We start from the raw sequence: 25,340 nt of genomic DNA, 5'->3' as shown, positions 1-25,340 counted from the left end.
TTGACAGTTGCCATATCCAATAAGCATCCACCTTTCCTAGCCTACACCAATCAGCATTATTAATCTCTCCGACAGGGTACAAATAAGGAAGACAAATTAAGCATGGCGCACACTGGAGCTGTTCGTTTTTCCTTTATTTGAATACGTATATTTAATTATATTCTACCGAGAACATAAGTACAGTAACCTAAAATTGAATTAAAGTTTACATTTTATTTTTATCTGACCCTTCTTTGTAGTAGGGGTTTTGGTGAGGACTCGGACTGCCTGAAAATGAAAATATAGTTATTTTTGTCATCTTAAGAAATATGCAGTTAGAAATAAGACTATCATCAAGGAACACAGTGCATGTTTCTTTAATACTGAAGATCAGTTCGTAATAACCAATAACAGCATTATTTTGTCAACACTCCAATATTCCATTAGCAAACTAACATTATAGGGGAACCTGGGCCACAATTTGGGATGATTTAACTGTTTGACATTCTGTACTAACCTACACCTTTGAAGTTCTCCCTTAAAAACTAATATTGTTTCCTTATTAGTCTGGGGTTTCATTCGATTGATTTAAATAATCCATGCACACAAAAAATGAAAAATGTTTAATTCATAATGTTTTACAAAAAAAAAATTTAAAAAGCCTGATCTAGCTCAAAATATGCTCCTGCAAATGATTAATTTCACAGTTGTGTTAGAATTCCTCCCCTTAAAAAATGTATAAAAAACAGGTAATGGAAATGTTTATTGATTTCAGACATGTCTGGTAAAAATAAACAGGCTTGCAAACAATTGTTCAATCATTTCCATCACATAAGTGAAAGTCACATCAAATATAACTGCCAATCTGTTGCCCATTTATTGGAACCCTTCTGACCATCCTGAAAACATGAGTACAAATAAGGTTTTCCGATCCAGACAACAATGCACAGTATGTACATCTAAAGACAAATAAATCGCTGCACACCAAAGGGGATGTACATGCCACTTCATCACATTGTAAAAACATTACATTTTTTTGAAATGCTGAACACAATGATTCTCATTTTGGATGACTGGCACACAGACACCAAGGGATCAGTCCTCATCCGCCAAGTCATTCTGTTCAAAATACCTGTAAGGGGAAAAACACAATGTTACACATATACTTTGACACAAACATATTTTCAATACTGTAGCTGTGCAACAATACATTCATGTGCTGTTTGGATCTTACCTGGCAACCAGACAAATCATCAAGTTCAGGGCAGATAAAGTCTCATCTTCTTTGCTTTCCTGAAATACTCAAGAAAATTTGTAACTGTTATTTCAGTACTACATTTTGCACAGGGATATGATTTGATACTGCAAATATATGTTATTATTATTATTATTATTACTATTAATATTAATAATTATTATAATCATATTAATTTATGCCAGAACTTTAATGTCTTTTCCTTATCACATTTGTTCTCATTCCCTTATTCAATTCACTGTCCAAATATGAATGTGCTTTGAAAAAGATGAATCAAGACCCCATACAAAAAACTCATGATAAACAAACTCACCAGGTTGGCTCGCACTTCAGAGCATCGTCTTGCCAGCTGTCGAATGAGAGAATGGGCTTCTGGTAGCAGAGGCTTCTCAAGACAAGCTAACAATGCATATAGCCATCTTCCCTGCAAGAGGAGTGGCAATCACTAAATTAATAGATTCACATTACTACACTTGATGAAAAACAAGCACACACTGCTTCACTGGCTAACAGTGACCCAAAATGAAAGGACTACATTTAAATCAACTCACCAGCTGTGGGACAAACTCCCTCTCTTCACACCAGTTTATCAAATACTCTAGCACCGTGGAAACAGAGGCCTAACAGAAAGAGAGCAAATTAGATGACAAATAACACTCTAAAATCTTTTCTAGATCTCTAATCTTCATATGATGATTAAAAGTTAAGGAGTAGAAGTACATAGGTAATATACTTGCTTAGTTTGGTGGTGTATAAATACTCACCTGATTCAATCGACTCACGATGCTCAAAAAAGGAGGAAATCCAACCTAATGAGATTAATAATTAAAAGTAAATATGTACAACAGTAGTAATTACTTTAATTCACTCATTCTTGTGACCTTCTTGTTTAATATCTGTTTCTGCAATAACACACAAAAAAGTCTGTTACCTTCACATAGTCGAGACCCGGGTTGTTACTGTCATTTAGTCTAGGTGTTGGGCTGTGGTAAACATTTTCACCCAAACAGAACTTCTTCCATCCTTCTTCATCATCTGACTTTGGCTGGCAATGAAAAATATTTTTCCTCAGGTTAGACTTTTGCAGTCCATCATCACAAGATATTATAACACAAGGTATATATTATTAAAACAATCTTCACACTGACCATTATCACATTGTCATCCAAAGCCTGAGCCTTCCAATGTTGTCTGTGTTTGTTAACACTCTGAAAGTAGAACATTGTAATTAAAATGAAATTGGTGCCAAAACAGATCTACAGATCAGTAGTTGCACAACAATTTAGAACAATAAAACCAAGTACTTGTCTGATTTCGGAAAAGTTGCTAACTTGCTGCTGCTGCCATCTGAAGCTTGGAGAAAATCCCACAGGGGCAGCTTGGCATCCTGAAAGCTACCAAAATATAATGATAATTTCACATGAATTAAAAAAATAAGATGGCTGCACTTCTATTTCAGTCTTCAAGTTAACACTGAGATTCATATATCAAAATAATTCAGTAATACTTAAAATAATAATAATAATAATAATAATCCACACACAAGGTTTTCATCAGAGGCTCGAGATAAATTTGTTGTACATGCAGCATAGTGAAAGTCTCCGACTATTTAGACAAACCTTAAATGAAACTGATGAATGCTGAGGATCATTGTATTAATGTTGACACATTGTTATGCAGTCTATAAGTTTCAAGTTCATGTAAAATCACTATAGTTGTTGTGGTGGTACAATATGGACATTCTGGTCATCACTCTTCACCCAGAATATTGCATTTGCCTACATGCAAAGTTATCAGACTTGGAACAGAATAGCTTTGTGAAAATATTTTCTTACTGCACACAGTTCAATTGTGGGCTCGGTACTTACTGATACATTCACAGTTGGCTTCTTTTTCAGTTTCTTTGGATCGATTTGGGCCACAACAACATCTGGGCAAAGGGACGCTTCCAGTCTGAAAACGCGTTGCCGTAGGAAAGTTTAGGTCACATTTTGAGACATGCATAAAAGTTAGCAAGCGAGCTAGCTGTCAGAGAGTTAGCTACAGTTTCAAAGTACGAACGTTGACGGATCGGAAGACTTACTGAACCTGCCGTAAGTATTCCTGGGGGTTCCTTGGGGGTTCACTGAGATCAAGGTCTGCAATATCGCATTTTTCTATGGGTAGAAGCCTGGGCATCAACTCTTCTACATCGGAATTCATGTTAGCAAGCTAACGACAGTAACACAGAGATGAAGACAACTGTCGCATGCGAACACATTAAACAATAATTTAAGCACACTTTTACTTTCTGTAACTTGTGTTTTATGATAATCACCGAGTAATATCTAGTGAGAAACTTCGCAGACCACTCTCCCAGTCGCTTCCATTTTGCCACATGACGTATATCGAATGCGCCGTTACCATGGTGATATATTATCGTTATTATGTTTCGTCAGAAAGCCGGAGGGAGTCTCGGGCTATGATCTCTGGTTATTAGACTACACGAAAAGATTAAAAAATAAATGAATATTAGATTGCACCATGTTTTAAAAAACACAGTAACAGATGTTCGATAGATACCAGGAGAATGTTACAGAACAGCACCCCATACGTTTGTTGGCTAGTTCAATGCTGGTTTATAGCTTACTAGTAGTTGTTTCAGTAGCTAGTTATCGATATGTCAACGGGGCTAGCTAGACTAGTCTAGTGTTAAAGTTAAATAAGTATGTTCAAACTTGCCAGCTAGCGGTTGCTAACCGTATAAGCTAGCGCCCAGCTCCATCTGAGCTTGTGTGGAACTGGATAACTAATCACACTAATCATGTGTGTATGTTTTAAATAGTTACTCCAAACAGCTTTCCTTAACTGGAAGAAATTACAAAATGATTTCTTTTTTTAATGCATTAAATGCAATGAGCTGGTAATTACAACTATAAAGATAAGCTATTTGGTGTTATCGAATCCGCCATGGACTTGCAATGTTAATAATTTACCCTCACTCAGTACTAAGTTTTGCAACAGTGTGGCTGAATTCAGTCAGCTGCTTGAATCGAAGGTTACGGCATGCTGATAAGGTGTCTAGTGGGACGTTTACATATTTTTTTTCAAAATAACATAAAACCCATTGAGTATGGATTAATGAATAAAAGGGATATTCGCGTTTCATAGTCATGGCTGATCTCCGGATTCTTTTGCCAGCAGTGTTTTTCTTCCTTATTTCAGACCATACTTTCGGTATCACGCTGTCCGACTACAAAATATGTGGAGATCCGGAATGTGAACGTAAGCGTTTCAAGTTCTTGCTGCTATCGGAGTACCGTGAAGTGTGTTTGTGCTATATTTCATAATGAAAACAGTTGTTTTCAGTTTGTACTTCAGCTTTGTTTAACGTGAACATGGTTTCAGTGGTTTCACGCGTTCAAATTAGTTCAATGGTTCTTTTGCTTTAAGAGTGCGGAAGGCCATGACAAATTAGGCTACAGTTCAAAGGTCTCATCTTCGCCAGAAATATTTATTGTAATTATTTCAAGGAAAGTTTATAAAAAATGAATTCATTAGAAATTTTTACTTTAAAAAGTTTTATTTACTCTATCAAAGTAAAATTGAAAGTGGTAACCATTAATATGTATTCTAAACGTTATATTGTGTGCTTTTTAAAGTAATAATAATACATAGGCCTATTCATTGATTTTATTTATATAGCACCTTCTATTTTGAAAAATGTCGGTAAAAACGTAAGGCAGTTGGGGCAATTAACTAACTGTTTTTTGTTTTATGTTGAATGTCCAGTTGTTTTAATTTTTAATCAATTTGTTGTTTCAGGTCCCATGAGTCGTGTGCAGGCAACCGAATACCATAAAGGACAGGATTGCAGATTTCTGAATTTCAAAAGGGGAGATGTAATATTTGTATATCACAAACTTTCTGGGAAAAGGGATGATTTGTGGGCAGGGGCTGTAAGTATTATCGACTGCAGGACTGCCCATCCCTGTTCCTGAATGTCTACATCCTGAAGGTTTTCACTCCAACCTCAGCAAAGCATACTTCATTCAATAGCTAGGGATCTTGTTGAGCTGAAAATGAGTAGAATCAGGTGTGCCAAATTAGGGTTGAAATGAAAACTTACAGACCAGTAGATCTCCAGGAACCCCGTTGGGCAGCTCTGATCCTCTGGAACAGGAAATCTGCTGAAAACCAGTTAGGCTCTGATAACTGTAAATTTCTGCTCTTTTCTTCTAACACCTAGTCACACAGTTGCTTTTTAGCCTTTTCCTGTAAATGCATACATATTGTAGCTGTGGAATGAGTCCAATTCAAGCTGAAGGTAGAATATGATATATTACGATATTTCCTATTATATGTTGTATCCCTCTAGAATTTTAGGTATTTCATGGTTCCTTTAAAATGTGCCTTGTATTTCATTGTATACCAATGGCAATGCATAATGTCATTTTCACCCTAGAAGGAGGACACTTTTTTGATGTTCCTGCATTTAGTACACATTCTCTCACAAATGTTATATCTTGCTAAATGAATGATCTGATGCTTTTATAATATGTATTTAGTATAAACATTCACTGCAAGTTTTTGGAGTGTTAAAACTAGTAATGTGTGCAAATACTTTGGGATGTATTAAGTTTTGTATTTGATTTTGTTTGCATCTGCATCTTTTAAGTTTTGTATTTTCTCATTGTTGCTTTTAGATTGACAAGACATTTGGGTATTTCCCTAAAGAAGCTGTGGAAATTGAGGAAATTTATACACAAGAGGAAATTAGAACACAAACACAGGTATTAACCTACTTCAGTTTTGCAGGCATGCATGTGACTTATGTATGAGGCAGAATAAGAGACAGAGACCTAATACCTTCAACTTATTCCATATTACTTATAAATGATTTGATATATTTTAACTGTTATAAATAATAGCATTAGAATACAATATAAATGGTTTATGCTAAACTACTTGAGTTTGTTTTACTTGGACTAAGATTCAGAAAATTCATTACCATTGAATTATGTTAGTTATTCAAGACATGTTAATTGCGTTGTTATTCTTGTCTTTCAGGAACAAGATTTCTTTTGCATGGATGAATATGGTACGATCACAGAGAGTGATTCAAGACAGTTGGACAATCATGTAAATCAAAATGAAGATGAAGGGGCCCCTGAGAATGTTGAACAGCATCAAAAAGAAAGTAAATCCACAAAGGAGCCTCCAAGTGCAACCGAGAAAAATGAATTCACAAAGAAAGGAGAAGACACTCAGACTTTAGTGCAAGTTAACCGTGATAATGCTAAACAAAAGTCAGCTGAGCAAGGTGGGTCTTACTGGATTGGATCTCGAGTTACTGGATGGCTTGGTTTGGGAGATCAAAGTGATGATGGTTCACAAGAACAAACAGGGGAACAAAATTCCTTCAGGAGCAGGAAACTTTCTTTGGATATAGATGGGAATCATTTAGGAAAGGGGCCACCACCAGAAGCATCTGGCTGGCTTGAGGGAGGACTGACAAACATTTTTGGATTTGGTCAAAGAAATCCAGAGGTTAATATTGAGGAAACAAATGAAAGGGACACATTAACATATCAGAACACTGACCAATCTTCAATGGGGACTCAAAATGTTGAAGAAGCAGGAATAAAAGATCAGGATGAGCCTGTGTATGTCAGTTCATGGCTAAACATTGGTATTAGTGATATTCTGAGTTTCGGTAAGGGAAATGGTGAGGCAACAGGAGAAAACAGACATTCAGATACAAGTGCAGATGAGAAGCTAGACACAGATAATGAGAACACAGCCAGGATACATTCTACTCTCTCTCAGGTGGGGGTGGATCAAGATGAGAAATCAGAGGAGGCCAAAGAGGAAACTAGCAAGAGAGAGGAAAATATAGACATCCAACCTGTTAGCTCTCACATCGATGGCATCAATGAAAAGGGAGAAGACTATAGTAGTATTTCTGAAGAAAAGATAAATGAAGACAACAGTGATAAAAATGATGAAAGGACTGGTTGGTATAGCAGTGTATATAACAGTATTTCAAGCTTTTACAATAAAAAACCTGAAGTTGAAAATGGAGGCGATATTACACCTGAGCATTCTCAAGGGACAGTTAGCCATAAGCCAGGTTCAGATGAAGAGGAGAAAGGAATATACGATGAATCTGGAAAAGGGATGAAATCAATGTTTTCTACTGATGGCATTTCGTCCATGTTTAGTAGGTTAACATTAAGGGATCAGCCAGATATTAACAAAGATGCCCAAAATAATAAAGACTCGGCAGCAGAGTTGACAAATGAAGACAGGGAGGCCTTATTAGAAGCCCAAACCAATACTATTGATGAATCTATAGATGGTAGTAGAGCAGACAATGTTGATGACAGCACTGATAATTTTGAGCAACAGCCTTCCATCAAACTAGGTGTGGATAATACTGCAAATATTTACAAAATAGAACCAATGTCAGAGCAGAAGCTAACAAATGAGGAAATAACATTGGATAAAAAAACTATTGACCTTCAACAGAATTCAAAGGAGTATTCTGTAGAATCTGATTATCCTGACAGGGGAAAACAAACATTGAACAATAACATTGAAACAGAGCAGGAAAACACAGAAAGCAATGATATTGAATTTACAGTTCAGGTACAGCCATCAGACATCAATGGACAACTACAAGATAATAGAGAAAAAAGTAATAGTTTACAGACAGAGACGGAACTAATCCACTTACCAGAAAAACTCAATACTGATGACAAAAATGTTGAAAACATGCTTCCGATATTGGACAAACTATCAAGTGAACAAGACAGTTTGGACATTTTTGACATTCCTCTAAATGTGACTGACACTTCAGGAAATGTCACAGACCAAGCAGTCATTCATCGCTCTAGTGGTGCTGTAGGTATGGGAAGTACGGGAACACCTAATCAAACTGCATCTGCACAGAGTTTAACTGAAGAGAAAATGTCAGCTGCGGAGCCTACTGAAACAACAGATGTAGATAATGCTGGAGAGACTTCCAAATTGGACAGTGAAACGAAGCCTGAAGAGTACAAAGTGGATCGGACTGAAGATCATAGTAGAGAGAATACCCAGAGCCTTACAACAGATCGTATCAGACACAGGATTTCAGCACTTGACATTGACCAGATGCATACACCCAGCTCTACGAAGACTTCACTGCACAACCAAGTAGAGAAGCCTGACTTTGATGAGGTAGATGTCCAGCATCCGCACACAGATGAAACTCCACAAAATACTGTCACAGAGGAAGGCAAACTTGAAAAAAGCTTGAATATGATTATTTATAAAAATGTGGATGAGGACATTTCAACAGATGAATCATTACAAATACAAGAGGACCAAGAAAACACTGGTATTTTCAATACAGATATCACTGTTTTAAAAGAAGAACAAAAATATGTGCCTGCAACAGTCCACATTGAGGGATGTAAAGCTAGTAGCAATACTGAAAATGAAGAAAACACATTTACTCCCACAGGCTATAATGTGGAAAATGATTCTGAAATGGATGTACTTGGTGATCTGCAATTAAGAAGTTCAAACGGACAAAACATACAAACCAATCAGGAATCACTAGACACAAAGCTTGATCCTCCATCTCCCAATGTATATAAATCTAATGAATTTAATGAAAATGAAGAATCTAGGCAAAGGAATAAAACGCCAAACGATGAACAGCGGAATATAACTGATGGTAATGTGGTTAACAGTGGTCCAGATGTTCAAGATCTTGAAGAACTAGAACATTCTTCTACACTGATTCAGCAGGATTCTGGAACAAAAACCAAGAGCACTTCAAGACCAAAAGATTTTTCCCAGTCTGACCCCAGTTATTTGCCTGGAACAACTGCTGAGGGTGTGTTGAAACAGACTGGGCAACAAAGAGACATTCATTTGAAGGGAATACAATCACATGCTGACATTCAGTTTGTGGATGGGAATTCTGAACAGACAGACCCTCAAAATGTCAAAGAAAACAATGAACATCAATTGTTGCCATGCCACCATAGTCAAACAGAAACCTGTGTCAATTTTGTTGATGGAGAGAATGTCTATGAGACATTGTCTGAACAGGTGAAAAATGAAGTGCCAAGAGAGACAGTGCACGCTGATCAAGGAGAAGCAGAAAGCCTAGATAGAGAGGGGGGTTCCTTTCTGACTGAATATCAACTTGGTGAAAATAACTCTAACGGGAAAAGCTTTGAGCCGTTAACCTCAGAAACAGAGCCATCTACTAATGTTGTTGAAGATGAAACTGTTCCGCAAGCAGAGAACTCAGTAATTAATTATGCAGATAGTGAAAACCAGGCAAAGACATTTGCTCATAAAATAAATAGGGGTGGCAACAATCAGATAAATCTTAACCAACAGACTGATGAAGTAAATGGCAAAGCAGCATCAGAAAAATGTGAACCACTGTCAGAAATGAATGGTGATGTGGTACAAGAGCCATCAGATAAAAATGAAGGAGATATTAGAGATAGTACATTTATTTCTGACAAAGAGGAGGAAGTTAGTACAATCTCCCACAGCAAATCTCATGAAAGTAATTTTGCAATAACAGATAAAAACAATATAGCATATTTAGTCAAAGACTCACATGAAGTCCCTGCGAAAACTACAACCAAACACACAGGAGAGTCCTTGAAAAAGAACATGGACATTGAAGATATTTCACAAACAACACAAGATCGAGATGAAATGCTTTTTGACCCACCAGTCCTTGGTACTGACGTGCAGTCACAATCTATCCATTCCACCCAGGAAGCTATCAAAGCCACCCAGGTTTTTAAAGAATATAAGAACATGCAAGTACACTTGAATGCTGAAGATGTACAATATTTTCTGGATGTATTTGGGAAGCATAAGTTACTGTGGCTTGATTACTGTCTGGGTAATACTGAAATTGAGGAAGAAGTGCAAAATAATGATAACAACCTGGCTATATTGTCAGATTTTGAACGGATTCTGAAATATCACAGTGAAATAATTTCTACTTCTACAAAAAGCACACAAAATGAGAGAAATATGAAGGAAGAAGATATTCATAATAAAAGCATATCCCTCAAAAAACTAGAGATCCTCTTATCTACCCTAAGAGGTAGATATACCCTGGCAAAACCAGCTGTCGCTATAAATGTGATCCAAGGTGTAGTATTACTTATATTCTAAATGTAAGATTACTGTCATATTAGTTACAAGACAATGATAATGCTTTTACTTTATGTATTATGTTTTGTAAGACTAAATGAATTCACATTTATATTTCCTAATTTATGTTAGTATTTGGCAACTTTTAAGGCTTAAAACAAGATCATTTTAATGAAATCTGCTTTTTAATTTTTTTTTTTTTTTTTTTTTTGAGCTCAATGATACTTTTGTCTTTATTTACTGCCCTCCACACAGTTGACATTTTGGAATACAGAAAGCTGTATTTTTCTGTATTTATTCTTTTTTAATAATTTCTACATCGCAGGGTCTTAAGACAAAAATGCATTATAATTTGCTGGGCTCCTCTACTTATTCTGCAGATGTGGGCAAACCAGAGTGCACCACCACCAATTGCTTCAGTGCTGAGAAAAATGAACATACCAAGCGAGACAATGAGGCAGTTCCGGGAGTGAGAGATGATTCTGAGGAGACAGACTGGAGGACTGGGCATACCATAGAAGGAGCTATCCTCAACATCAAAACAGGTGCTCAGTCCACTAAAAAAAATAATGGTCCAGGTACACCATCGATCCACCCATTCTCCCAAATCCTGTGTGTGTGTTCGTGTGTGTGTGTGTGTGTGTGTGTGTGTGTGTGCACGTGTGTGGGGGGTACATGCTGTGGTGGAATTTCTCAATTTCACAACAATTTGATTAGGAAAAGCCTACGATTTTTCACATTTCTGTTATATCCTACAGGTGTTACTGAAGTCAGTGGAACACTGTTTACTTTTTCTGGCCAGCTCACCTTTACAATATTGGAGAAGGTTTTGTTTATTTACTCCCTTTTAAAATGGCTCATCACAGAGGTAAGAATAGAATACAAAACTTGGACTGAATTGTGTACCCATCAGTATGAAGTCTGTGTCCTGAACGAGTGAAAAGTCTCTTGTATAATCACTGAGGTGATTCATGTTAAAAATAGTCATCAGATACTGTAACTAAAATGTTAAATGTTTAAGTTGCTATTCCGTAATTAGATGATTAACCCTTTGAAGAGTAGGTTTTTTGGAATGTTTTTTTTTTCAAATTATAACTTTGTGTTCTAGAACTCCATTGCTTTCAATTACCAATAGTGATTGTTGCATCAGAATTAGAATATTCAGTTAAGAATATTCTAATCACATATTTGTGGTCTTGCACCTTAAAGGGTTGAAAAGGACAAACGTTATGCAAATAGGTGTGCCTCCCTGCTAGTTTATCGTTCATTTGCATCAGGGCGGCCTGTAATCCTGCTCCTTTAAAACTTTGTTTACTATGCATAGTCTAGTATGACCGCCTTGCTGTATGACATTTTCAGTCTCCCAACGTCGTCCAATCCAAGCTGAATTCGGTGTGACGACCCGGCAAGGTTTCTGTGAAGTTCACTGGAATGTATTTTCTTCACCAAAGTTGTTTTCATACATCTAATCTTTTGTAGTCCCATTTCTAATATTGAGTATTTTTTTCTTAAAATTTGAGAATATGAAGTCAGGTTAGAGATGGAATTGCATGAAGGCAATGGGGTGAGTGTTTCGAAAGTTTTGTTTTTTAAGTTTGAGCTATTCGCTAAGCTCACTTGCAGTCATCTGAGTAGTCTACGTGGTGGGCCGCCGGTTAGCCAACAAGGCGACGTAGGCTATAGCTATAACGTATCAGGAAAGTTATTATTGCGACTTGACAATTCATAAGTTCTCAGTTAAGGAATATGCACACATTATACTTTAGACGATAGGTGTGACTATATATGCTGTTCATCGTCTTTCAGCTATAGCATGCTCCTGAAAATTAAGCTAACGTACAGTTACAGTAACTAGCTTACGTGGTGTCTTACTGTGGACTCCCCATTGTTAAAGTTGTAGCTGAGTTGAGGCTATGTGCAAATTTTATTTTATTTATTTATTTTTTATGTCGGGAGCTAGTCTGAATAGCATTGACAACACGATTTAGCTTACTGGACTGTCATAAATAAAGGTACATTTAAAATATTCTTAATCATACCAGATTCTGAAACGCTCGTTAGCTACTTATAGCTATAACCAATAACCTGCTCTGTGAAATATGTGTAACTATTTACAAACTTATCCGAGAGATTATACGATTCAAATGTTTTATATATATATATATATATATATATATATATATATATCGTATATCGTATGACGTGTAACTGACGTAAATGTAAGTTATTATTGTTTCAGCACATTGCACGGCGTGAAATTAGCCTAATAGTTTGCTTGCCAACCTTAGCCAAGTATTGCAACTTATTGGTAACAGCTAATATGTTTTTGAGTTAATGAAGCTTGGTGTCGTTTCTAGACTTTCTAGACTCTAAAACCCATACTACTTGATGTTCAAATTTTTTTTAAATGGAAATACTGTCGTGCGACAGATAGCTAGTCCACCTATTATAATGCTTTCTCTTTAACTGTTCACCTGGTGCTGTCAGTGTGGCATTCTACAATTGGTGACGTTTGGAATAAACCACGTCAAACAAGCCAAAAAGGGGGGAGGCTGATATAGGCACGATAGTTATCTCGTTTCATTGTATTCATAAGTTCAGCTGTTGTATAAGATAACAGCGATGTTTACTCGATGTGAATAAATGTTCCTCTAGGAAAACATTAACGTCGAGACAATGAATGTGTTAAAAAGACCCATGCTTTCAGCCCCGCCTCCCCGTGTACGTGTGACGTTTTCCTCTGCTCTACGCCAACTGTTTTAGTTTTCTTCCGAAACCATGAAGTGACAGCAGGTGGAAGGCGTATGGATATATTTTCACCTATATATTTTAGTGAACATTTTATTGAAAGTGAAAACCATGGCAGAGGAATTGACCGCGGATCCCGTCGTTACCTCAACTGAAGCAAATGATTTTACAGTTGCAGCTAGGATGTACTACACTCTTGCTGTTGAAGGAGTGAGAGATGTGAGTGTCACTGATATTCTGCCTAAGTAGTATCGATAGCTAGTGTAGTAGCGGCAATGGTGACTAAATCACATTTAGCACCGATTTATCATATTTTGGTCTCGCTGCGGGTATTACTAATGTTACCTATAGAATTAAAAGCAAATTAATATGATGAAGAAAGACGACGAGGTAGGGAATACTCTTTAGACCTAGCTGGGGTATACCATGTTTGCTAGCTAGCTACACTGGCTAACTTATTAGCAAGCTAATAGTTAGCTGACAGTTTTTGTGGGGCTAAATCATCAATTTAATGTAGAGCGGTACATGTCCTTGTCCTTATGAAATTGCTAATTGTAAACATTACTGACAGTATGATAATTTAACTCGTTAGCCCAAACAATTGTATTTTAACTCTGGCTTGCCGGTATTACCTACCGACCATGTAGCTAAACATTGATTGAACACCGTTGTCGTAATGTGTAGCTTTCCAGCTAGGTTAATACATAACTAGGAAGTTGTTTCAAATTAAGTCGAAGACTGGTCGGTTGCTTTATTGAACATATTGAATAATGTATCCAGCGGTGGTAAATTGGTGAATGAAAATTGGTCGGGTCGAAAACTTTCCTTTGAACTGATCACTGGTCTGATTTCATTAATTTTCCTTGATTAACAAGCGTACAACAATCTGACTAGATCAGTTGGCAAATGACACAGCTTCTTCAGATGGGCGATTAAATGATCTGTTCGATTTAAAAAATAAGTTTTAATCACTAAGTACACTTAACGAAGAAAGATAGACCACTATTAACTACCGCAGGTACATTGTTGCACTGGTCAGATTCAAACTCTATTAATGATGATGTGTTGCTAACTGGATAGCATGTGTGAACGTTGACGTAGGTGGTGTTAAGGAAACACAACTTTTGCATTAATGCCCTAGCTGGTTTTGCCATCATTAATTGTATAAAACGTTGATTGCTCCTCGTAAGGCTATTCATTTAATTGGAACTAAAACATTTTAAAACGGTTTTTGTTTCATTAGGTGGTGTCATCACTTCCTGATGACATAAAACCAGGGCCTGACCTGTATGGGTTGCCATGGGAAGCAGTGATTGTTACCTTCTTACTTGGGCTAATAACCATACTTGTGTTCATCTGCAGATTCTACCAGTCCGTAAGTTAATCTAATTGATGCGATCTGCTTTCAGCTCAATCATATAACATTATTGAACTAGCATTGCATGGTTCAGTGTGCTGTCATTAAACAAACATATTGCCTCTTTTTTTTGACAGATTACAAGCCGGCTGTATGTTGGTAAGTTAGCCCATTACTTGTAGTTATAATATGTTATTCCTTCAATAAGATATTACCTGTTCAGTTTATGGGCTTGTTAGGACCCAGCTTCCTCTTGTGGAGTCAAAGTCAGGACAATGCAGGAACTCACCAAGACAACAAACACTTTACTGAAGAAAGTTTATTGTAATCACACTGGCCAGCAGGAAGGTCACTGAAACACAACACAAGTTTGCGGTACAGCAACCCACCCCACACTGGTCTTCTAGCCTGGTTTAAATACCCTCTGGGGCCTTGACTGGGTATGCATGTCCATACCCATCCATATCTGCAAGGGCCTATCTCTTTGTTCACTAATGACATCTGTTTTGTACATAAACAACCTATGCTTTGAATGTTGCCTGATACCATATGGTGTCATTACTTGCAGAGAGGAGAAACACTCCAGACCCATCAGGCTCTCTCCTCAGTGTTTGCCTTTTGACTCTTACAGGCAAAGAAAGGAAACTTGGGCAAAAGGTGGCAGAATTACTTGATGAAAAATGCAAAGTCCTTGAAACCTTAAGCGAGTGTAAGCATAAGGTAAGTTTTAATAAAAAATCTAATAATTACTTTCTTCTTTAAAGCAAGCAATATTTTACAGATTTTACAATATTTTGTTGTGTGCCTTGCAGTATGAGGAACTGGAAGCTGCCTTGCAGAATGGTGGAGTTTCGTCTCATGCTTTGGAAAGGGACAACCTGGAGGTAAGAGAGTTCCAGAGTGGAACCAGTCTATGGCAAAATGGAAGAAATTAAGGTTCATTTCATATAGTTTGATAGTTTAATTTGTTTGCTAAAAATGTTTTTTCTCTGAACCCTTGTAACTAATGTGTAAGTTATGTCTTGCTTCAAAATATACACACACAAACACACAGATATATATGTGTGTGTGTGTGTGTATTAATATTCCTAGTAAAAAAAATTAAGTGGGTGTATTTGTATGTGTCGTGTTTTTCAACGGTAAATTGTAAACTGGAATTTTTTAAGCTGGCAAAAATGCACATTTTTGTTACGATATTATTGATACAAATTAGGCTCTCTTCTACAGGTTATGTCCAAAAATCTTGAGCAGTCCAATGCACAGCTGAAAAGTGACATTGAACAGCTAAAGCAAGATTTAAAAGCAGAAAGGACCCAGCGGTCACAGCAGGAGGAGATGGTAAGATATATTCAATAGTTCAAGTGGTTTAGAAAAAGCCAGTATCACCTTTCCATTCTGCTTATATCGGGCACTGTTTGTGCAGGCATGTTTGTTCTGTGTACTCTCCTTTCCTTTGACTTCTCAAAATGCCAATGAATAAAAGTTGTGGTGCGAAGGTTGTACTATATAACCAAAGGAAGTTCTGAGAGGTTTCAATAATAGTACTTGTTGTTTTCAATAATAGTACTTGTTGTTTGTGGTTTTCAGCTTGCTGGAATGCAGGAAACTCTGAAAAGTTTAGAAGAAGAAGCAAAAGATCTAAAGTCTCAAATGGAGCAGGTACTTTGCTGTCTGTTCTGGTATATTTTGTACATTACAGGCCTGTGCGGTTATGTTATTTGTTGGGTTGTATTTCATCCCTCAGCGTTAATCTGATTTGTTTGTCTATCTGTCCAGGCACAGACAACATTGAAAATATATGATATCAACAGTGAGAGACTACAGGCAAACCTGCAGGCAGCAAAAGAAGAGAATGCTCTTCTGCAGGAGAGTGAAGGCCAGGTACGTGTCACTGTACAATGCCTGAGAACTATGGTCCAGTATCATCCATTGTCCATTGTACAAGGCAACTTAGCAAACATACATTTTCATTATTGTTGAAAATGGCTATGGATGTCATCCTGTATGTTTTTATTATTTATTTTTATTCCAAACCATGTGTATATATCATATATGGTACAATGTAGTGGCACTGTAGAATCATAGTGTAGTAGTTGGAGTTGGTCTTGTAACCTAAAGGTCACAGGTATCGATTCCCAGGTAGGACACTGCTGTTGTACCCTTGAGCAAGGTACTTAACCTGCATTGCTTCAGTGTACATCCAGCTGTATACATGAATGCAATGTAAATGGTATGTTGAAAGGTGTGTAAAAGTCGCACTGTGTAAAAGAATCTGCTAAATGCTTGTAATGTAATGTTTAATAGATTTTTGATAGTCATAAGTTTAATTGGCTATAAGGTTCAAGTAAATGTCACATGTGTGGCACTCTGGACATGAGCTTTGTTCACAAACTGAGAAGCTGTACAATATATGTTTTGGGTGGGTTACGTTATTTTATGAGAATGCTGTGAGCAAATATGGCTGCTGGCTGAGGATTATAAGCAAAAGTGATTACTTCGTGTTTGCCCCCCCAGCTTGTGCAGGAAGCCGAGGGCTGGGGGGAACGTCTGAGTGAGCTTGAGGAGGAAATGAAGATGTGCGAGAGCTCCCACAGGGACATGGTTGAAGACTGCGCCAACAAAGACGAGCGCATCAAGGTACGCAGCAGCTCCTCCTGCAGTGAAGAATAGAGCAATATGGGTAATGCTGTTTGTCAGCAGAAAACAGCATTTCGGTGCACGTAAACTCCAGTTCAACTACAGAAAAATAGGTTTGTGAGGTTGAGTTTCGCCGGTGCTGTGAGGATTTAGGGTGCTTCATGTGGAGATGCATGTTTGTCATTGGACCTTGGTTAGCTTGGTTAAGGTCTTGTAAAATTTGTTGCGTTATAGTCTCTCACAGACTGCCTGCTGAAAATGAGGGACTGGGACTCAGAAGTGGAAGATGAAGCCAATGGGGAGGAAAACGCTGGAATCAGCTCTGCAGAGAATGGAGGCAGCACAGGTAGACCTCATTCAAAATGACGGGAACGGTCAATAGAGTTTAAACTGCTAGTTGTGGGAATGCAGCACTTTACAGCTGTAGTGCAGTGAACTATTCATGTGAAAAACAGCTGTTCTACAAACTAGAGGTCGTGGTCAGACAGTTCAGCTTGTGATTGAAACCAAGCTTGAGGATAGGCATTTCTATACCATCACGTCATTTAGTGTGTCCTGCGTTTCATGCCGTATTAAACTTGAGCGTACAAGTGCCAAAAAATGTTGTAGTAATAGTAGGCTAAAGATGTTTCCTGAAATGTTGAATGAAACATAATTGCGTCTTTTTGCTTTTTACTTTTTGCCAGATAACCATCAGAAGCAGAAGGTGCAGAGACTCATTTATGCAGCAAAGGTTTGTCTAATTAATGTTTAATTGGCTGTATATCATTAGGCTCTGAAAAATAGGCTTTTAAAAAAGTGATTTGTCGGGGTGTCTCGTGGCATAGCCTGTAGAGCGCTGTCTACATGCTCATTACGAGCCGCGATGTCGGTGGTTCGAATCCCAACCGCGCGACCTTTGTCGCACGTCTCTCCCTCTCTCTTCCCCTGTTCTTCCTTTCTCTCTACACTGTTCTGTCCAATAGCTGAAAAAGCCCCAAAAAAATATTTTAAAAAGTGATTTGTCTTGCAATGTATATTATCCCCTCGCATTAAAGATGAGTGCGGACTTGAAGTCAATGGAGGAAGAGAAGAACCGGGTGTTTGCCAGATGGAATGATGAAGTTAAAGCTAAAGAGGACCTCCAAGGTACGCTGATATTTCCTCATTGTCCCTCTGACCATAAAATTATGCTAGAGGATATTCTTGCCAACTTTCATAATGATTTTGAACAGAAGGCAATTGGTTGTGAATTAATTCAGTTGTTTTCCATCCAACCTACTATTTCATTAATAATTGGCACTACAAATGTTAGAAATGTAGTGATGTGCATTAGATGTTAAATGTTAAAACAAATAATTTTATAACTTTAAGATGAGTAAGTAAAGTAAAATTCTGTCTAGAGTTAAGTTGCATCCTCTTTGTATTCATGTGCTAAACATTAAAAAAAAAGATTGAAGCTGAAGTGGTGTCATGTTATCTTGTTCTATGGTGGCAGATGGTATTGAGAAGCTTCAGAATGAGAAGGACTCCCTGCAGTCAGAAAGTGCCATGTACACCTGTGAAACTCAGAAACTCCAGCAGAAACTGCAGATCATGACTGAGATGTACCAGGAGAACGAGCTGAAACTGCACAGGTGGGGGAGGAGAGCCGTGTCATTTTGGAGACTTGTTTGCACGTCTTCTGTGGTGAATGAGTTCATATGATGCCTTTTTCCATGTTATTTCTTGTTGAACTAGGATGCTGACGGTGGAAGAGAGAGAGCGTTTGCAGAAGGAGGAGAAGCTAACAAAGGCAGACAAGAAGATAAACCTTGCGACAGAGGAGCTCAGCAACTACAGGTCACTGAAAGGCCTCATGAGCCTGTTTGCAGGGGTGTGCTAAGAGGGCACTGAAGGCAGGGCGCTAATTTGGGCCAAGTTACTATTGTTAGGCTGTCTGTACAATGGAAAAGTAGTTATAGAGCCACTACTTTGATCGATACGTTGCTGAAGATTTTGTACACAGTCTACAAACTACTGTACAAAGTATGCCTCAAGGGAAAATTACCCCTGTTCGACCTCAAACAGCTGCAGGTACTGTAGGTGTCCTGCCACCAAATGAAAGCTATGTATTACAGTTGCCACAGCTGTTAAGAGATGACCTTGGTAGAGGTGTTTATTAATGCAATTTTCAGGATGATATATTTATCATTGTTATGCTCTCATACAGACAAAGGTCCAAAGAGCTTGAGGAAGAACTGGAGAAAACAAACATGGCCTACAAAACTCAGGTTGGTCATGTCATATTCATGTAGTAACTTCATACACAAGTTGACACCAAGCCAACTTTATTCTAGTCAAGTGGTTGCTATTGAATTTTGTAGAAGAGTCAAGTTGGTGTAGTGTATTTGTCTGGATATTCTTTTGTAGATTGACAGATGGGCTCACTAAATTTGTATCTACATTTTTCTGTGCTTTTGTCAGATTGAATCTCATGAAAAGAAGGCGCACGATAACTGGGTGAGCAGAATCTCGTTCCTCTTCTGATTGTGGCATATTTCATTGTAAAACTATAAGCAGTCGTTCTTGCGTTACGAACGCTGACTCTCTGCTTTTCTGTATCGCAGCTGGCAGCACGAGCTGCAGACCGTGACTTGACGCACATCAAGCGAGAGAACGCTAACCTCAGGCAGAAGTAAGCGCCTTCATAATAACCGTATATAAAGAAATGCCTGGTGTATTTGATATTGTTGTTTGGGAGTCCTCACCTGTGATCGACTTTAACCTAGTTATATGTGTCATCTGCACGTGTCTTCTAGGTTGACAGATGCCCAGTTTAAGCTGGAGGTGGTGGAGAAAGATCCCTATGTCCTAGAATGTCCTGGAAGACCTCTGTTCAGAGGTGATGTTTGGCTGAACATTCACTGGATATTATGAGCAATGGACAATATATATTTTTCCCCATTGTTGAGTTTGTCTCATATTTGATTCATGTTTTAGTTAATTTTTTAAATTCTGGCTTTTTCTGTCCATAGGCGAGAGATCCCCATTTGGTCCATCTCCTTTGGGAAGGCCTTCATCTGAAAACAGAGCTTTTCTGTCCCCACCCACTCTGATGGATGGGCCACTACGCCTCTCCCCTCCATTTCCCCCAGGACCTGGGGGCAGAGGTGACCTTTACAACCAGGGCTTTACACAGTGACGTCATGAATTATTACATGGCTACTGTTTGTACATTGACAGCATCAACCAAATAATGCATGAGGTCAAAGCATTTGTTATAGAATGAGAGGTAGAGTCCTGCACATGTCTTGAGTTTTTGGCCATCATCCTCACCATGACTGCAGCCCTCACAGGAAAACCATTTGCAAATGAAATTCTTTCTTGAAAATAGACTGCTACCTGACTCAAATGCATGCCCATTTTTCTGCAATGAAGTCACTACATGATTACATAGTGGGCTATATTACAACAAATGGCATGTTACTACATCCATTTAAATAAAAGGTCAGCTTGAGGTGAGTTAGAAAATGTTATGTTCACTGGCTAAACACCAGTTAATGATCCCCAACCATAGTTATAAGTGGGAAACCCATCTTGTACATTTAATGTTTCCTTTATTCAAACATTTTATGCAGTACAGGGTTGAGACTCACATCTATGGTATACCATTTTGAGACTGTTGTCTGGCTTGTTATTAACTTGGTCAGGTGTAATGTTGCGGTTGGTCCCTATCAGTATCTAATATTGGATAAAAATGTCCATTTAAGAGGGTTCTGATATTTTGATATCTTACAAATGAACATAATGTCATAATACAGGCTATATTTACTTGAAATTCTACCTTACCAGGTATATCTAATGGGCTGTAGCTGCTCAGCAAACAAAGAGCTAAAGTTGCCTGATGCATTGTGATAAGAGATTGCATTAAATATGCACTGCATACAATAATGGCCATTTCATAGAGTGGATATGAATCCTGAAATGCCTCTGCCTTGATGAAAATGCACCAGAACTGTTCATATTAGACGGTACAGTCCTGATGATGGTCTAGTTGCTTCAGCCTGCATTATATATGTACCTCTGTGTTTTTTTATTTTATTTTTGCATTGTGCTGCATTGTGCTGCATTGTCCTGAGGAGATGTTATCCTGTTGCCGAGCCAAGCTTTTGTCTCACTCTCTGTGCTCCCGACATCAACATCATCCTCATCAGTGTAGAAATGAGGTGTCTTTTTACCCATCTGTACTGATTTTCATTGATTGGCAGTGTGTACCAAAAGGTCCCAGGTTCGATTTCTGGGTAGGTCGTTGTACCCTTGAGCAAGGTACTTGACCTGCATTGCTTCAGTATATATCCAGCTGTATAAATGGATACAATGTAAAATGCTATGTAAATGTTGTGTAAGTCGCTCTGGATAAGCTAAATGCCTATAATGTAATGTAATCCCATAATGGGGATTAAAGCAACAAAAATGTAAGATTCTACCATTGGTCCTCTTCAGTAAAAAGAGCGGAGCTGCACACCATTTGTCCTTTGATTCCTGTGGGTGTTGTGATGATATACCGAGGCTTCATGAACCACATAATGAGCGGAGGTGTTACATGCTGTCCCTCACTAACTGCGTTATAAACCAATCGGTGTTCAGACTAGCGAGCCGTTGATAGCATGTGATAGCTCCGCCCCTTCGGGGGTTTCTGAAGCCTTAATCTCCCATCGCCATGGTAGCGTGCCATTAGCTCACGGCTCATTAACATCACGCTGTCTCTCTTGTGTTTTGTTAGCATCGAGAGGTCCAGAGTACCCTGTCGTGAGTGAAGGGGTGGACTCTGAACGGAGCGGTGGCCCACACTCCGACAGTGGTTCGCTGTCCCCTACCTGGGAGAGAGACCGCAGGGGTCCCTTGCCTCCTCCAGGTACAGTGATGTCCACCTGTATTGGCACCCCTTGGATATAAACATCAGCTCCTCTGTTGGCCTCAGGCCACTGTGACTGCGTATAGCCTGTTTCGTGGGTTTCTTTGGATCTCTTTTCAATGCCGTTCAGTTCTGTTATGGCCCCAGTGCATTTTAAGCTGTGGCATAGAGTAGCACAAAGCTGTCCAGAAAGGCTGACTAGGCAAGCCGGATCAACCGAGAAGTGAAAAGCTCGACTCGTTTGTTCCAGAGGTTTCCCCGCACTTTTCAGCTGGCTTTGTTTTCACGAGGCTCACTTTCTGCACTGTGCTGCTGAGCTTTAAGTACGAACGAGTGCAGCAGTGGGAACAGTGGAAAGCGTGCGAGGTCCAAGCCCTGGGGAAACTCGTGCCTGTTACTTATCACTGGGGGTGTGAATAGTTGGTGGCATCACTGTATTTCGAATGTCATTGTGAATGCATCGTGTTCATTTTCGTCCCGGTACTCCTGTATTGTGACATTTCAAAGAATTGCGCGACAGAAGGCCATCGTGCGCTTGTACCGAGTTTGAAAAGAGCTTTTGTGTAGGCATTTGCCTTTTTGTCCTGGCCTGCTGTATCTTGCTTCTGCCATTTTTTATAGCCTTTGATTTACATTCTTTCCATTTGTTTCATCTTTCACATCCGCACTCTAGTGACAGCACTCTTTGCACCATCAGCTTTGTCTCCATGTATAGTCTACATCACATTATTCTCATCTCAGAGGAAATATACAGGCGAATGAAGTGGACTGTATTGTGAGTGTTGGTTTGAAATATTTGTTAAATGGGGTGTATGTCCTTCATCCTCAAGGGTACCCATACCCAGACCCCAGCCTTCCCTACCGCAGGCCACCCCCTGGGGTCTTCCCTATGGGCCCGATCCCACCCAGAGGGCCCAGTCCGCTGGATGCCCACAGTTTCACCTCCCACCTCTCAGACAAATCGGGTGAGCGCTGCAGGCCTCTGTGATGTGTGCTTTTCAGCCCCCTGTGACTGCATCCTGCCTGAGACCACTGCACGTGTGGCTGTGTAATATCAATTTAAAGTGCTTCTGGCTATTCCTCCCTCCCCCACTTTAACCAGGAAGCAAATAAATAAGGGAGTTTGTCCCATATCTGTAAATCCCTGATCTCCAAGCCTAGTTTTGACTGAGTTGAACTAATAGCATTAGATTGCCATGAATGAGTTCTCTCTTCACCAAATCCTGAAGAATTTTTGAAAAACAACCAGCCAAGAAGGAATTGGAGCTCAGCTGATATTCCGGCACTTTCCTCCTGTTTTACAGCGGACTCATCGTATCTGGGCCACACCTCAGACTCTCTGGGGGTTGGGGAGAATGAGAGCAGAGATGTAAGTGCCCTTGCTTTAACCGGCGAAACCAAGCAAGCTATTTGGTAGACATAAAATATGTCAAGAATATGTCAAGCTTTTATTGTTACGAAGAATGCATTCTCCAATAGCTTAAATTTTAATGTACACAGAGCATCTTGTCACTGTCCGGAGAGTTGAGGCCACCCCCAGATCCAGATGTGAGAATGGGACCAGGGTTTGGCCCACCAATGATGGGACCACCCCCTCCACTCGAACCCAGGGATCACTTCCCACGAAGAGGCCCATACGGCCCCCCTGACTTCTTTCCCCCTCGAGGCCCTGGAGGACCCCCCATGGGCAGTAAGTATTCTGTTTTTTTCTTTACTTAAATAATATGTTCAAGTATTTTTTGGACAACTCGAAATGGCAAACTTCAGTCTTTTATTTTAATTACTAAATCAGAATTTGTTTCCTTAGTGCGAAGGCTGCCTCCACCAGGAATGTTTCCCCGATTTCCCCCTCCCACCCAGCATATGGGGTACCCTCCTGCAAGACTCCCACCTGACAGTCTCCCAGGGCCTCCCCCAAGGCCCTCCCCACCAGGCAGCGAGCAACCTCCCGAGCATCCCCCTGAGCCCCAAGATGTCATCTGAGCTACCTGCCGCGTCACTTCCTGTTTGTGCCGATGGTTTTTGTGCTGAGGCAGCCCCTGCGGTCGAATGTGGCTTCCTCTGATGAAGGTCACGTGATGCCTTCCTAAGTGGCAGCAGTGTACACAGTGTCTGCATGCACCTGTTACTGCTGCTGTTCACTGCTAACGTTAGAGCAGTGTTCAGAGGCTTTCCATGATTCGCATCGTCCATCCAGCGAGACGGAATCTCTTCCCAGTATTAAAAATAAATTAATAAATGAAACTGCTTTTGAGCTTTTAGATCAGAGGTGGGCAACGAGGGCCATATCAGTTTCTGGTTTTCATGCTTACTTCTTGCCTAACATTTACGCCATCTGACATTTTTAGCTACATTTCTTGATAAGCGCATAAATGGCTGCCAAAGACTGTTTTAGTGTCCCTATATGAAACGTTTTATTGTGATCTAAGCTATGAGTGAGCCAGTGTTGATGTATACAGCCAAATAGCTCATTTAGCCAGGGTAATTGGTGGAAACTAAAACTTAAATACACACCAGCCCTCCAGGACAAGAATTGCCCTCCCATTTTAGATTCTCATTAAGGTACAATTCATTTTCACTATTCAATTGTGTAACCTATAACCTTCATTCTGCAGAGTATCAGTGTACTGAGAATTACAGTGGAGATCAGTAGTTTAGATCATGTGGTGTTAACTCCTTTAATATAGGGAGAACGGAGCCAATAGTCATGGTTTTTTTTTTTTGGTTTTTTTAAGATGAGATGAATATGAATGTCAACAGATTGGGTTGCTTGTAAAGTAAGAGATTTACATTTTCTTACTCAAATCTCTGAAATGTATATACAGACACTGTGTTAATATTGTGAATGAAGAAATGTAAATACAAATTATTGCTATGCACGTTTGTTTGTTTTCAAAAGGAACAGTGCTGTCCAGCCCATTGTCCTTTGAATGGATTTAATCAAGGATTGCTTGTTTTCTTAGTTAAGCCACATTGTTTGGTGCATGCAGACATGAAAATGTGTTTTTCATTAGTTCCAAGCAAACCACAAACTGGGAGGATTGAATCAGTCCAATTTCCCGAGATCCCAATGCACAGAGAATGAATTTTAAATACATTGTGTGCATTAAGAACCGTCCATATTGTCCTCATAATCCTGGGGTTTGATTAATTCCACACTAGTGATTGAACAGGTATGACATTCAGTTGGTAGTGGCTTCCTATTGTGTAAAGAACAAATAAAAACATTTTTGTGTGTAATATTTCACTATTACGATTTTCTATTTTTTCAGAACATACCGGTCCTGTCATATAATGAGCGATGTAGTCAAGAAATAATTCCCAGC

The 25,340-nt window shown here is 39.0% G+C and overlaps 2 protein-coding genes across 7 annotated transcripts; one reads left to right on the top strand and one right to left on the bottom strand.

The window, feature by feature from the left end:
- Positions 1–340: 340 nt before the first annotated feature.
- Positions 341–3,635, bottom strand: gemin2 (gem (nuclear organelle) associated protein 2). Its single transcript, XM_035418843.1, has 10 exons — positions 3,318–3,635; positions 3,103–3,187; positions 2,539–2,628; positions 2,383–2,442; positions 2,166–2,279; positions 1,999–2,043; positions 1,786–1,854; positions 1,548–1,658; positions 1,214–1,272; positions 341–1,111 (listed from the first exon to the last, which is right to left on the bottom strand). The coding sequence occupies exons 1-10, from the start codon at positions 3,434–3,436 to the stop codon at positions 1,075–1,077; spliced, it is 789 nt and encodes a 262-aa protein (XP_035274734.1). The 5' UTR covers positions 3,437–3,635; the 3' UTR covers positions 341–1,074.
- A 590-nt stretch (positions 3,636–4,225) lies between these two features.
- On the top strand, positions 4,226–25,259 carry ctage5 (CTAGE family, member 5). Of its 6 annotated transcripts, none has more exons than XM_035418757.1 (29): positions 4,226–4,498; positions 5,039–5,172; positions 5,920–6,006; positions 6,284–10,394; positions 10,777–10,974; positions 11,155–11,264; positions 14,388–14,519; positions 14,639–14,660; positions 15,133–15,221; positions 15,314–15,385; positions 15,729–15,839; positions 16,089–16,160; positions 16,278–16,382; positions 17,016–17,138; positions 17,373–17,484; positions 17,825–17,871; positions 18,176–18,266; positions 18,616–18,754; positions 18,858–18,959; positions 19,330–19,390; positions 19,584–19,619; positions 19,727–19,794; positions 19,919–20,001; positions 20,135–20,269; positions 21,883–22,014; positions 22,845–22,979; positions 23,319–23,383; positions 23,515–23,704; positions 23,822–25,259. In XM_035418757.1, the coding sequence occupies exons 1-29, from the start codon at positions 4,387–4,389 to the stop codon at positions 23,995–23,997; spliced, it is 7,050 nt and encodes a 2,349-aa protein (XP_035274648.1). In that variant the 5' UTR covers positions 4,226–4,386; the 3' UTR covers positions 23,998–25,259. The 6 variants fall into 6 exon arrangements, with proteins under 6 accessions (XP_035274648.1, XP_035274663.1, XP_035274655.1 ...); XM_035418764.1 differs by having other exon boundaries at positions 4,227–4,498; positions 10,777–10,941; XM_035418782.1 differs by having other exon boundaries at positions 4,237–4,498; positions 6,284–6,536.
- Positions 25,260–25,340: the final 81 nt, after the last annotated feature.

Source organism: Anguilla anguilla, chromosome 1 (assembly GCF_013347855.1).
Source record: "Anguilla anguilla isolate fAngAng1 chromosome 1, fAngAng1.pri, whole genome shotgun sequence".
NCBI classification, from domain to species: domain Eukaryota; kingdom Metazoa; phylum Chordata; class Actinopteri; order Anguilliformes; family Anguillidae; genus Anguilla; species Anguilla anguilla.
Note: the sequence above shows the minus strand (reverse complement) of the source record. Positions and strands in the feature narration are given on the sequence as shown.